Source organism: Gopherus flavomarginatus, chromosome 9 (assembly GCF_025201925.1).
Source record: "Gopherus flavomarginatus isolate rGopFla2 chromosome 9, rGopFla2.mat.asm, whole genome shotgun sequence".
In the NCBI taxonomy this organism is placed as follows: Eukaryota; Metazoa; Chordata; order Testudines; family Testudinidae; genus Gopherus; species Gopherus flavomarginatus.
The window spans coordinates 21,350,969-21,366,057 of record NC_066625.1 but is presented as its reverse complement, the minus strand read 5'-3'; the positions used below and the strand labels follow the sequence as shown (position 1 = coordinate 21,366,057).

The 15,089-nt window shown below is 41.7% G+C and overlaps 1 protein-coding gene across 2 annotated transcripts in view; it reads right to left on the bottom strand.

Annotated features, from left to right (window-relative positions):
- Positions 1-15,089, bottom strand: part of SHISA9 (shisa family member 9) — a 248,220-nt gene that overhangs the window by 21,041 nt on the left and 212,090 nt on the right. For both annotated transcript variants that reach the window (XM_050967760.1, XM_050967761.1), the window contains exon 3: positions 6,309-6,464. In XM_050967760.1, the coding sequence (XP_050823717.1) occupies positions 6,309-6,464 (156 nt within the window). The remainder of the gene's footprint in view (positions 1-6,308; positions 6,465-15,089) is intronic.

The window sequence follows — 15,089 nt, the reverse complement described above, 5'->3', positions numbered from 1 at the left end:
GTCTACTATAAAATGTAATTTCTTAAAGGCTGCAATAAGACACCAGCCAAACTACTTATATTGTATGGTATCTGGGATACCAAGGCATTTCACGAGCAGTGCTTATAGCGAAATTCAAATGCACCCATCTCTGAGGTAGAAAGTGACAATTAGTTCATTACATTATAGGAAAGGGGGAAATGTTGATTAAGGACATTAGGGTAGGGTTTTTTTTTCCCCTCTGACAACATCTAAGGGATATACAGGAACTAATCCAGCTGCCACTGAAGTCAGAAAAAGTCTGCATGATTTCACTGGGAGCAGGAATGGGCCCTGAAAGTCTGTACAAAATGGACAGCAATTTTCAAGTTCTCAGCAGAAATACCCACACAGAGTAACCAAACAGGACAAAATTTGTCTATATGAGAAGAGAGAAGGGCTCCTTGGACAGCACTGAGCTTCAAAACTGTGGTCCCAAGGTATTTCTGATTTCATGCTTTGCCCACAAATGCCAAGATGCTTAGAACTACATCTCCTGTACCTTGGGGGAAAAGCAGGGATTACCTAACATAATACTTAGCAAATGAACACCCCAAAGGTCCAAAGCTCCAGCCCCGCTAGATTTTATATCAGGCTTTTATGTCACATTTAGTTCTGATAGATCCATGGCCCCAATGTTGAATCAGGCAAATTGCCTCATCTAGCATTATATATGACACTGCACATACCTCTAAATATATGAAATTATTAACTGAATCACCCTCTGGATATGACAAATGATGTCTTAATCTGTATTTCCCTGTCTGTTTCCTAGGCATTAAACTCAGTGAGCTATTCCTGTGTCTAAGATTCTTTTAATCCATTTTTGTGCCACGATTTAAAGAAATGGTAGCTGATAGGTCTTTGCTGTTGGAAATGAAAAAGTCCCAGTGTGGTATTTATTTTGCAATCCCTCCTTGAACCTTTGCAAAGAAATGTGGTTCTTTACTTCTCAGTCTAACAGTGTGGTAGGTGGCAGTTGGTAGCATAGTGTAATTACATTATGCCTAATAATTTTAATTTAATTTTAATTTTTCTAAAGGATCATCCCCCATGAAGACATAAACACATCTTCTGTGTTGTGTGCAAGGAGGGGATAGTGCTTCCATAGTATTGTTTTCCTACCTATTTCTCCCCAGCTCCACCTCTTGCTTTGTGTAGATGCTCCTTAACTGGAGCTCCATGTAATCTAGTGGGTAGCATTGCGGAGGAGCCACTGTCTGCCATGCAGAAATCCCTTCCCTCTAGAACAATCTGCGTGGGAGGTAATACAATTCAGGTTTATATTACAGTACTTTTCTTTAGGTCTCATGTGTGGCAGAAGAGAAGAATGAGCGGGGATTTGATAGCTGCTTTCAACTACTTGAAAGGGAGTTCCAAAGAGGATGGATCTAGACTGTTCTCAGTGGTACCAGATGACAGAACAAGGAGCAATGGTCTCAAGTTGCATTGAGGGAGGCTTAAGTTGGATATTAGGAAAACCTTTTTCACTAGGAGGGTGGTCAAGCACTGGAATGGGTTACCTAGGGATGTGGTGGAATCTCCTTCCTTAGAGGTTTTTAAGGCCAGGCTTGACAAAGCCCTGGCTGGGATGATTTAGTTGGGAATTGGTCCTGCTTTGAGCAGAGGGTTGGATAGCTGACCTCCTGAAGTCCCTTCCAACCCTGATATTCTATGATTCACTGAGCAGCTGCAGGGGTCCCAGCTAAGAGTGGTAGCTTCTTCAGAGGCTGTGCTACTTGGGGAAGACGAAACAGTGGAGCAACAATCATTCCTGCAAGATAGTCCCTGTCTCAGCACAGAATGGGGAATCCCTTCTTTGTAAATCCCCAGGATCTGCAGGGTTAGGAGGGGGCATGGCTCCACCCTACCAAATCCTTCCCACTGGAGGGTATGGTTCAAGGAGAAATCCTTGAGGACAACCTCACAATAATCTCATTGTCCCTTAGTCTCCACCCACATGTTCATAGATTTCCAGGGTAGCCAGAACTGGAAAGATGGCTTCACTTGCATGCTTCACCTCTGCCAATGGGATTTCTGAACTGCAGATAGCAGCCACAATGTGTCATATATAGCTAAAACGACCAAAAAACCCACCTCTTAGGCAAAAGTGAAAAAACAGGAGAAATTGTGGGGGGCGGGGTTTCAGCATTATATTTGTAGTTTCTCACTTTGGCCATGAATAGGACAAGTATGCTGTTTAACTTTATCCCTTGTGGGATCAAAGAACTGCTAAACCTCAAAGGATGCTGGGAGCTGTGAACGATGAGGTGGTCATTCAGCTGCATGCAGATAGTATTGTTTGTTTATGCAAGTAGTTCCACTGAGAACAGGTGCTTTGGCCACTTGCCACTCCTTGAAAATCCTGGAAAGAAATGAACTATTTGTGTGAGTCAGGAGCGCAGAATTGGGACTTAAAAATGCTAACTGTTTGCCTATATATTAATGTATGAAGACAACTAATACCTTCCATGAATCTCTGACTGAGGGAAAATTAGCTTTCAGCTACAGTATGGCAGTCAACTCTTATAGCTCAGGAGAAGAAGTTCAGGTTGGACTAATCATGCCTTCTGAATGTCCAAAGGCTCAAAAATGGATTGCAAAGTCTTATGAGGAAGTGACTCTGTGTTTAGTAAATCCCAGCACTCCGATTTAGTGAACATGTTCAGGTACTCTACCCTCGTCCTTTTCAAGAGCTTTCTATGTCAGCAGTGCATAAATGAACAATGACCATTTAAGCATGGAGTACAAACAAGGTTGATGAATTGAAAGTAAGAATAATTTATGCAGAAAACCACTTTCTGCACTTTTCTACGTAAATAATGAAATATTGTAAAAGTACCAAAGGAGACCAGGATCTTGCCATTGCAGGTGATAAAAAAAATTAAGATGGCTGAACACCGAGTGCTCTATGCCACCCAGCATTCAGTGTAATTTTTTGAAAGAAGTGGCTTTGGGGAAAAGCTTGTAGAACCTTTAGTATATTGTATTTGTACATTACCTAGCACAAGGAGGTCCTGGTCCACAACTAGAGCTCCTAGATACTAATGTAATACAAATAATAGTGTGTGTTTAATCTTTGGGAATGATTCCAACATTCTAACTCATTAAAAACAAGTCAAATGACATGGACTAGGTTGAGAACTATTGCTCTCAATTCCATGGGAGCAGGCAGTAGGAGAACGTATATCATCAGACGTCATCCCTGATATCCATCCTGGGCAGTGGCAGGAGTTTAATGCTGTTGGGGAAAAAAAATTCTGGCTGGATAGAGATAGAGCATGGAAAGGGGGCAGCAGATGGCAATAAACACTCAAGTTTATTAGTGATTCATGAAGTTGGATCTGCTCCCACTATTGCAGGGAAGTGCAAATTGTAGTCTTTTGTTCCAGAAAGGCCCAATAAGACTCCAGTGGGGAAAGCGAGTGTTGTTTCTGGGGAAGAGGGGACGGGGGAGGGACAGCTATTTGGCTCAATTTGCCATTATCCTGCACCTTTAGTAGCCGTACACATAAGTGCAAAGTGGGTGTAAAATGTTATCCCATCAGAATAGTACTGTTTTACACAGACATAAATAAATACACAAGTTGATGGGCAAAGGCAAATTTGACCCTTAGTTCCTGGCCTACACTCAACAGAATCCCAGCACTGGAGGCTGCATCAAATAGCTACCCTACAAAACAGCTAAAAATGAAGAAAAAATCCCCTCTTCCATGGAACTTGTAGGAGGAATTTAGATAGGAGTAGCATGACCATCTTTTCCCAAAGGGAAAACAAGACATCCCGTGAGCCAGCCCGAGGCCCCCTTCTTCCTCCCTCATGCAGGGCTGGCCAAGCCCTCCTTGCCTCCTGTCTACACGGGGCTGGCCAGAGGTCCCCATTCCTTTGACAAGTGGAGCTGGACCAAGCCCTCCCTCCCGCAACCCACTTCCTGTGTGCAAGGCCAGTCCAAGCCCCCCTGCGTATGGAGCCAGTCGGCCCAAGCCGCTCTCCCAGCCCTCCCTCCAGCGTGGTGCTGGTATTGCCAGTCGCTCCCGCCACCCGCACGTTCCTCCATACCTCACTAGGGGTCCCACACCATTTTTTTGACAAAACTCTGCATTTGTCCAGTTTGCTCTTGCCAACTGATCACCAGTTGGCAAGAGCAAACTGGATGAATGCTCAGTTTTGACAAAAAAGTTGGGACAGCCGGGACAGGGCCTAAAAAAGGGACTGTCCTGATTAAAATGAGATGTATGGTCACCCTAGATCAGAGAGACTTATTGAATCTGCTGTTTAAATTTCCTTATGTAAAAGCCTTTCCAATTTAAATAAAATATATAATGTCAATGATGGCCATTTCAACTCTGTTCCTTCCCCCTCTTTGTGCTGAATCAGGTGCTTTTAACACCACATTAATTAATAACAATGGCACTGTTCTTGTTTAGCAGTTCTTGTGCTCAGGAGTCTTGAGTTTGTCTGAAGTGCTAAACATTATGCAGGTGCAGCACTGTGTGCTCTGAATTACTATGGACCACTAGGTTTTTAAGAATAGAGCTCGTATAGTATCTTACATAAAGTTCTCTGCAGGCTGAATAGTTGTCTGCTAGAAATAAGCAGCCAAATTATTAGGACATCTATATTACAGGAGGAAGCAGCTGCCTTACCTCTGTTAACTTTAATACTGCAGCTGGTAATGCATCACTTTTTCAATTGCCTAAACATCTTATCAATTGGATTTTAATACCATGTTATGATTGGTGATATTTACATACTGTAGTACCGACTGCTAATAGTTGACAATAATGTTTCTCTGCAAGTAAAGGGAATTAAGCGTAGTCAACTAATTCCTAACATAAAGATCATGTAGCATGAGTTGCCCTTCAATGGCTATGGTTCATTTCCATGTACCACAGAGAGAGGAAAACCTCACTCATTATTACATTTCTGCTGTAGGCAATTGGATCAATGCTTAAATCACTTGTCATCAAATGCAAAGGGAAAACTAAAGTGATGGAACTAAAGTGATTAGAATCTGAGTGAACTTTATGATTTACGTGTGGGTGTATACAGCCAAATGAAAGGGCAAAACTGGTGTAAATGTAGAACAGCATCAAAGTCTTTGTTGTTTGCCAGTGGCATCTCTGCTCAAGAGAAGACTTTGGGTAACAACTGAAACTGGCAGGTTTTGTATCACTCTAGTAAAAACCCACCTGAATGTAAAACATGATTAACATGGTCTCAGACTAGCAGATCTTGTGAGTGTGCATGGAAAAATCATTTGCTAACAAGCTCGGATTTCAGCTTGCAATGAATAATTGTTCTGGTGTGATGACTTCCTTTGAATATCTGAGTTTTCTCAGCTGTACAACTATTTGTCTGAGCCAAAGAGCCACTTCTGAAAACAGAAGGTCTGATGCTGTTCTAAATGTAGGGGGCAATGGTGTTAACTTCCATATATAGGAACTGGGAAAGGATTGTTGGGACGCTAAGAATGGACAGAATCCCTAATTTTTGCTTTCTTATTGACTAGAAGGGGACAGAAGTGATAAGGTAACAAACAGTTCATATCCCTAAGTGTTGTGCTAGGGGATGTTACATCTCTCAAAATGTATTAGAAAAATAATTTCCATAAACGAAGGGTACGTTGCATTCCCCATCTGTCCCCTGCTGCCCCCATCCATGTAAAGTGCCTTTTCAAGAGCTTTAAAAACAAATATATATTAAATTAATGAGCCTTGCTCTGACAGCAATAAGCCACAACCGTGTATATATAGGTGGTTAAAGGCATGAGGCCTCACAACACACCTAGATTATACACCAATAGCCTGCTAATTGCTCCAAATAAAGGTCATTCTTACTGAACGTATATAGTTGTGCTTTCTGTATGGAAACACAAACCGGGTGCCTAAATTGTATTCTCTAAATTTGCACATTCATCTATTCTTGCATATCCCTTATCTGAGTGCACAGACTGGGTAACTATTTACTTAAGAACCTGCTCAGTACACAATTGATTGATTTGTATGTGTAAATGCAGTATTTGGTATAAACTTAAAATAGTGTTTGTGTGTCTGTCCGTGTACAAAATCCTTAGTTTGAATTTCCTTATGGGTAATTGTAAAGTAACCTCAGTGTTAATTTATGGAGTACTTTCTAACTGAAACAGTATTAGAATGGCTCAAATTCTATAATTAAGTGGTCAGAACAGTAAGGATTTCTTTTTAACTTAGAGGCTGATTGTTAGCTGACACCAGATTATGCAACATATTGAATTAAATGAGGAGCCAAGCGTTATTTTTCTTACTTACCGACTGCCTTTAGGGAGGCATACTTGTTAAGCTCCTTGCCCGGGGGCTGTTGTTCATAAGGATTTGTGATCTGTCCGATGCTGGGGTATGAATGTGGATGTGCCATCTGAGGGAGGAGCGGAGAAGTTGGTACCACATTATTCATCTGTGGGCCATCTGTATTAAAAAATAAAAATGAAAAAGATAGTCTCATTTTAAAAAAAATAAATCTTTAGGTTTGATCATCACTGTCCATTACAAACTAGACAGAGTGAATGTATCATGGTGTTACCAGAAAACAAATTAGTGTTAGAATACAGCCAATCTAACCTGTCGCAGTAAATATATTCATAGGCCGTGGTATGGTTAAAGCAGCATATATGAACAGAACAAAGACTTGGACTAGTAAATATTATTTTGAAGCTATTGATTATTAATACGCTACGGCTGAGTTCATTGCAGCACTAACTGCATGGTTTTGGAGTGTTTATTTATTTATGTGTATATATATGAATATGAGAGAGAAAATGAACACATATTGTGTATATATATAGTATATATATATTATATGGACCAAAACTTGCATTTAGTTCCATATTCCAACCTGAACCCTAAAGTTCAGGTGTATTTGACTCTAGGGTTTTGGTTCAGGTCCATCATTAACATTTGAGGTCATTCTAAAAATTGATACGTCTCTAAAGGCAGGAAGCCATTTGTATTTTTCTTCCTCCCCTTCCTCTCCACCACCCTTGATAATAGGTATCATAGCTGCAGAACAAGATAACATTTACTGTAGCAGCTCCCTCAAGTCTAGAGACAGAAGCTGGTGAGTGCTTCTGGACTGTCGTTATCAGTACAAATTTTATATCCATTATCAGGCTAGTTTGTCCCTTTATATAAGTGAATACCGCATGACTACTCCCCCTCCCCCTAAAATGTACGTGCTTGAACAATGAGCTTCTCCACCACTATTTTAGCTTCTGTCTACCTAGATGAATCAGACTTGTATGCTTCTCCCAGTAAGCTAGATTTCTACATGGTCAGCATTCCCTTTTGGTGAGTCTGCTACCAAGCTGTGTGCTTTACAGTATTTTGAACTGTATGCCAATCAAATAACAATGCTGTTGTCAAGTATATAGAGTTTCAGAACTCTTAACATTAACAGAATAGCTCATTTTTGTTACCTATTCCCGCAGTGAAACCATCATGCTGACTTTGTGACAATACGGTAACTCTCATAGCATCAGACATAGGATTATGACAAAGTAGAAGGAAAAGCTGGGTTGCAATGGAGAAAAAGCTTATGATGGAGTAAAAGGACCTTCCCCCACAGGATCTGGCAGAAGCCAGATACCCCTACAGAGGCTGCCAGGATTGCAAGGGAATGGAGCCACCTGACTGCCTACAGTGCTCTAATAAAGCTGAGTGGATCAGCAGGAGCTCCACGGAGAAATGCTATCAAGTCCCTCCTCCTAGCATTTGTATAAACCAGTTGAGAGAGGACATCCATGTGAATGAAGGATGGGGTTGGGCAAATCTATGATCTAATAACCAGGGGTGGCTCCAGGCACCAGCACGCCAAGCGCATGCCTGGGGTGGCAAGCCACGGGAGGCACTCTGCCGGTTGCCGTGAGGGCGGCAGGCAGGTTGCCTTCAGCGGCATGCCTGCAGAGGGTCCGCAGGTTCCGTGGCTTTGACGGACCTCCCGCAGGCGTGCCACCGAATCCGCGGGACTGGGGACAGCCTGCCTGCCGTACTTGGGGCAGCAAAATACCTAGAGCCGCCCCTGCTAATAACTGAATGTTCCTTCTTGCTATCACTGAATATAATAAGGGGTAATAGCAGGAGTGTAATCGGTGGATACTGACTAAAGTTGGGTGGAAAACAGTATTCCCATTTCGTGAGGATTTTTGAACATTTTTTCTGTCCCAAGTTGGGACAAAAAGTTAACATCTCAAAAAAATTGTGAATCAAAAAGCTGAAAAAAAAATTGATTCAGTCAATTCAAATGTTTAATTCCAATAATTTCAAAAATTTTTGTTTCAATTGCAATTTTTTTTACATTTCATTTTGAAATGTAAGTTAATTTACAGAAAAAAAGTAGTTTCAAAATAAAAAATGGAACTTTTTCATTTTGAAAAGTCAAAATGTGGTATTCTGACAACTTTTAAATGTTTTTCCAAACACTTTCTAAACTGTAAATTCATTGAAACCAACCTGTTCCTGCAAACATTTCTGGTTTTGACAGTTCAGCATTTTCCAACCCCCACCCCACCCCCCAAAAGGAAGTTTGATTGGAAAATTCCCAACCAACTGTAATAATGACCCCTAGCGACTGAATTACTGTAAAAGCAGCAAAGAGTCCTGTGGCACCTTATAGACTAACAGACGTAAGTTAGTCTATAAGGTGCCACAGGACTCTTTGCTGCTTTTACAGATCCAGACTAACACGGCTACCTCTCTGATACCTGAATTACTGTAGTGACTACTATCAAACAAGGAGCTAGTGCTAAAGAAAATCCATTCCCTTTCTGCTGAGTCTGGGCTCAGCTGAGGAAAGCCTTTTACTCTGATGACTTGTACTAAATGGCTTTGAAAGTAGCAGGGCTCCCTTTGCAAACCAGCTGTATCACCCAAGTATTTGGCTTGTACCTTTATGGCTGAGTCTTCACTAGACTTTTTGGGGGAAGTCACGTGCCATTGCATTAACAGCACTGTAGCTCCACTGGTGGGAGCATTGCTATTAATAGGGCATCAGCATTTTTACTAACATGTCCTTTAGTCTTGTTCAGAGTGGAGTGTAGATAATGCAGTGGTAAAAATAGTGGTGGGCATGGCTACACTAGCAATTTAATTGTTGCTACCACTGATGGACATGCAATGGTGGAAATCTTGTCTAGTTTAGGTAAAGTATAGGTGGCCACAGTTCTTTATCTAGCTTCCACTTCTCTGTCAGGCCTGTCATGCTTATTCAGAAACATTTTTAATAGCAACAAGGGAAATATAGAAAAACACTGACAAAGAAAATGGATTTAAGTATAAAAATGTTCTTTCTTTCAAGTGCATCCAAGGGCTTGTCTACATCAGAAAGTTGCAGCGCTGGTGAGGGAGTTACAGCGCTGCAACTTTGAAGGTGTACACATCTGCAGGGCACCACCAGCGCTGCAACTCCCTGTTTGCAGCGCTGGCCGTACTCCCGTTTTGTCTCGGGTGTAGAGGATCCAGCGCTGGTGATCCAGCGCTGGTAATCCAATGTAGACACTTACCAGCGCTTTTCTTGACCTCCGTGGAAGGAGGAAGCCTCTGGTAATCAAGCTGGTCTCCTTTCCCGGTTTGCTCTCTCGTTCCCGGAGCCCAGAGCAAGCAGATCTCCTTCCCTGCGGTTTGCTGGGTGGCTCCGGGAACGAGAGAGCAAACCGCGGCGAAGCGGGTCTCCTTTCCCGGTTTGCTCTCTCGTTCCCGGAGCCCAGAGCAAGCAGGTCTCCTTCCCTGCGGTTTGCTGGGTGGCTCCGGGAACGAGAGAGCAAACCGCGGCGAAGCGGGTCTCCTTTCCCGGTTTGCTCTCTCGTTCCCGGAGCCCAGAGCAAGCAGGTCTCCTTCCCTGCGGTTTGCTGGGTGGCTCCGGGAACGAGAGAGCAAACCGCGGCGAAGCGGGTCTCCTTTCCCGGTTTGCTCTCGCGTTCCCGGAACCCCCCTTGAAGCCGCCCAACAGCGCTGCAGTGTGGCCACATCTAACACCACTTGCAGCGCTGGTTGCTGTAAGTGTGGCCACTCTGCAGCGCTGGCCCTATACAGCTGTACTAATACAGCTGTAACAACCAGCGCTGCAAAACTTTAGATGTAGACATGGCCCAAGTGTTGAAGTCCCGCTTTAATACCAAGCTATTATCAGAGTTAATGTTGCTGCTTTTCAGCTCTTCAACAATTTATGAAGATTTAATAATTAAATATATTAGCTATTTTTTGTATGTCTGTGGAATCTGATTTCTACTTTGCCGGCTTTGTCTGAGGCCATGAAGTATTCTAAATGGTGACTTTCAATTTGATTAATGAGAAAACCTCTTTCATTGCATTCACTTTCTGCTACAGTAGCCTTCGTTCACACAGAAGTACAGATGCAAGGCTAGATCATTGGATGGAAAAGATTATTCAAGTTCCACATTCAGTTGGCCATTAACACAAAGGCTAATTAAGCAAAAGGCCAAACCGAGACACAGTACATTGCATAAGCAAGGAAAAGATGCATGTTTATAAAAGCCTCTACATTAGACTGGATTTCCAAGACTTAAAGGGAAATCTGAGCTGTCTATGATCACACACTTTATTCTGCATTCTTGTATTTTCTTTGAGTGAATTTGATAATCAAATGCCACTGTGGAGCCAATTTATCTTTTTCCCACCAAACATAAGTAATTTAACAGAGATGAGTTACCCCAATATTTGAATGATATTCAGAAAAATCTTATTATGGAATTAAGAAGGATATAATGTGAACTATCATGCTGGTGATGTGACTGTCTAAATCTGCAAAAAAAACAGGAGTACTTGTGGCACCTTAGAGTAAGTCTAGTAAGTAAGTAGAGACTTACTCTAAGGTGCCACAAGTACTCCTGGTTTTTTTGCAGATTTAGACAGTCACATCACCACCATGATAGTTCACATTAAATCCTTCTTAATTCCATAATAAGATTTTTCTAATACTGTTCTTTTTGCAGATACAGACTAACACGGCGGCTACTCTGAAACCTGTCTAAATCTAGCCACTAGGGGGAGCCCAGGTTTAACTCCAACCAAGTAATGTTCTTCAACATGACCTTGTGCTGCCTACACTAAGGGCAAAGTCCTGTTTAAAATTGTGTTAGGTAAAATGTGTTAGCTACATGTTTTAAAATGAAACCTATTTTCCAAGTCTAGATGAGGCTTCAGTGGCAGGGGTAGTCCCAGGAGACACAGAAATCTAACTCTAATCCCCTGATTAGAACTGGGCAGGAAACAATTGTTCTGTCCAATGAGACTTAGGATTTTTTTTTTAAATAAAATCTCAATCTTGAAGTGGGATGACAAGTCAAAATCCCCCCAGAAAGTTGTGAATTGATAATCCATAATAATTTTCTGGTTGGGTCAACCAAAATGTTTTCATTTTGATTTGACCTTTTTAAAATTTTAAACTTTTTGGTAAAAATTAACCAAAATTTCAAAATAAGAAGCCATTTAGAATTAAAAACTAAAAATTTTCATTTAAAAAATGTCAAAGTAGGATGTTTTGATGATTTTGAGGAAAAAATTCCCGACTAGTTCTACCCATTAACTCTAATGGCATGTTGAATCCTGACTATCCATCAGCCATGTATTTTCTGATTGATATTTGGAAATAGCTGGCTTACCAAACAGGACAGTTTCAAGCTCAAAGCTCCGACTGTGTTGATACATTACGTTTGGCGTTCCAACACTGCTATGTTGCCCGGCATGATACTCCATGTAACTGGCTGGCACTGTGCAGCTGCCAGTATTTATTTATTTAAAAAAGCCAAAAACAAGAGCACTACAGAGTCAAAGTATTTGCACCATGACCAAAACCTCCAGCATGCATAGTCAGACTTAGCCTAGTGGTAACTGGTGATGTTGTAAGAACTTACCCATGGGTCTCATTGGCTGCTGGAGCTACAATAGTTGACATCATGCTGCCAGCTGACCTGAGTTGACTCTGCAACCCCTGGACTGTCTGGTCCACAAGGACATGTGAGAATTTAGTGTGTTTGGCTAGCCCTCCGTCTCCCTACTGCCAATACAAGAAGGAAGAATAGGAAAGGAGTGTGCTGCAGTTCACCAACACAGAAGCTAGACACCTGCTGGCACAGCAAATGAGGCAGACAAGAAGACAGATGGTTCTTCAGATGCAGAAGCCTGCTGTGCCTGCTACCTTCCTTCCTTAAAAGCACTAGACATGGGAGCAGCCAGCGGGAGGGAGAGCAGTGCTCTAGGCAGCCTGTGTCTCTGGAGAAAATCTAGATAAGAGCTGGACAGGAAGGAAGCAGCACTTGAGCCACCTGATAGTTTGGGAGAGAGAAGAAATACAAGTAAATACTGACACTCTCTCAGCAGAGGAAGGGGGAGAGCAAAGAACCTTAGAAGCTAAGATGCCAGCATCTCATCACAATCCCAACAGGTGAAGGGTTTTTTTTGTGGTTTAATAAACTGGGTATAGTGATTGTGCACCACAACTTTCTATTGGATAATATCAGACTACTCTGCTGTGTGTCTCAGACACTATACAACTAATGGAGATTTTGAAAGTGGAAGTACTTTTGGAGCTAATACATCTGTTTTCTAATAGCTGCCCTTGTTGGGAATTTTCACATGGCATATGGACAACAGTGGAAATACATGGCTACAGTTTATTACAATATAAGCTGCATTCGATTCAAATATGGTAGTGTCATGTCTAATTTCAGCCTTTTGCTGAGATGCAGTGATGGGCATATCAAGCACTCATTAAACACAAAATAGATACCCAATACATGAGGGGCTGATAAATTCCCCCCACATCACTCTTATTTGAGAAATGTATTGTGCAGCTTACCCTGCTTATGTATTGGTGTTAAGCTGTCCTTATTTTAGGGTTAGGGAGAGGGAGAGATATGCCAGTACCCTGATAGCAATAATAAGTCTGTTCAACATGTGGTCTGCCTTGAATCTTCCTAAAGCTCAGGAATAAATCATTATTAAAATCTTCCTTCTCTTCAACTCTCTGAGACTGAAAGCTATTCTATAGAGTGGCCTGAGGATTCACTTCCTTCTGTAGCAGAAAAGTCAATTATTCTGTGCTTGGAGACAAGGAAAAAGAAGAAAAAAATACATAGGCATAAAATAGAATTTATTAGTAAATGAGCAGTTGAAGACATGAGAAAAAGAGCAAATGAGACAGGCAATATGATAACAAAACAAAATGGAGGGGGCGGAAGGGCAGAAAAGCAGAGCAAGATTTTGCTATGAAAACCACCTGCAGGCACATACAAAAAGGAAATGAGGACAGACTGACAAAAAGAGATCAGGAAGTCAGGTGAAAAAGAGACAAAAGAGCAAATTCAGAGCAAAATTTAAGATTAGTTGGACGTTTTCAGAGACTCAGGCTGAGTGATTGAAGAGTGTTTGTAGATAACACCTCCCCCCCAACACACACACGTGCATTTATCTCCTTTTCCCTCTTTGTCCTTTTCTGTACTGTACATTTAGCTTTGCCTTATTTGCAGGACCAGTTCAGCCAGGGCTGCCAAACCTGCAAGCCACGGGGTCATGAGACTCCACCACACCAGGGATAGGTTGAACTGCTAGTGTGATATTAGATGCAGTACTGAAGAACCACTTCGAGGCTGACTGTGAACTCCCTGGTTATAACACCATAAGCTTCCTGTAAACTCACTCTTTTTGCAGTGCAGTTTAGGATATTCTGTAAGGAACATTCTGCATACTAATTACACACACATATATACACACACACACACACACACACTTATTATCTGTTGCCCTCAACTTATCTGTGAGACTAAACGATCCGCGCCCAAGTTGGCATTGCAAAGTGGTTTGTGGTGGGGGCGCATGCCACCTACTCAATCACAAGCCTTGCAGCCTCAGTAGTTAATCTTATGGCTTTGCAAGTGGCCACAATTTTAGCTGAACTGACCCTGTTTGGTCCCCCCCCCCTCTTATTTGTGCATCCTTTCCTATGGCTAGATCTTATTTGCTTTTCCTCTCTCTTTTCTTGAAGGTATGCTTTTGCATTGTTAGTTGTTTTTTACTTAGGTGCCATCTTACATTCTCTACCACCTGTACAGTGGATGGCCTATTTGTAAAGGATATTCCAGTTCAGAAGTGGATTCTCAGACTCCTCGTGTTTCATTCTAGAGCTGCAGTATCCTCTATCAAGAACGTGTGTGTGACTGTGACAGGAGAGGCCACAAAAGCAGGAGTCTTTGGTTATCTAGTTGCTTAACATAGGAATTTGCCATACTGGGTCAAACACGTAGTCTGTTTAGTCCAGTATCTTGTTTCTGGCACTGACCAGTACCAATCAGAGGAAATTGCAAAAATCCCACAGTACACAGATGTCGGATAAACTGCCTCATATGATGGCCTCCTAACCTCTAATAGTTGGAGATTAATTTAAGACCTGAAGTGTGTGAAGTTTTTAATCCTTTAAAAAACTTTGTTTGCAGTAACTGTTACAACTCTGAAAGTTCTTGTAATCCATGTAATCCTTCAGTATGACTTTTCATCTTACCAAGTTCTTGGCCTCAAGATCCTGTAGCAATGTGTTCCACAGTGTAACTGTTTAGTGCAAAAGTATTTCTTTTTATCAGTTTTGAATTGTCTGCCTTTCTATTTTATTGCTCTTGTGTTACGAGACTGGGAGCTTCTGCTCTTCCTATCTACCTTCTGTATACCATCCATTATTTTATACACTTTTTTCATTTCCTCTTTTGTCTCCATTCTAAAGTAAACAATCTCAGTCTTTTCTGTATCTCTTCATATGAAAGGTTTTCTATGCTCCTGAGCATTTTGATTACCTTTTTCTGAACCCTCTCTAAATCTGCAGCATTCTTCTTGCGGTGGGGTGACCAAAGCTGCGCACATTGCTCCAGACGAGGCTGCAGCATTGCATTATAATATCGTCCATATAATTTGCCATCCAATTCCTTATGCAGTAAAATGTCTTGTATGCTCCTTTTTTTCCCCTAACCATAACTGCACACTGAGCAGAAGCTGTTTTTCTCCCAAATATGGGATAGCTGGGGGCAGGGAGCT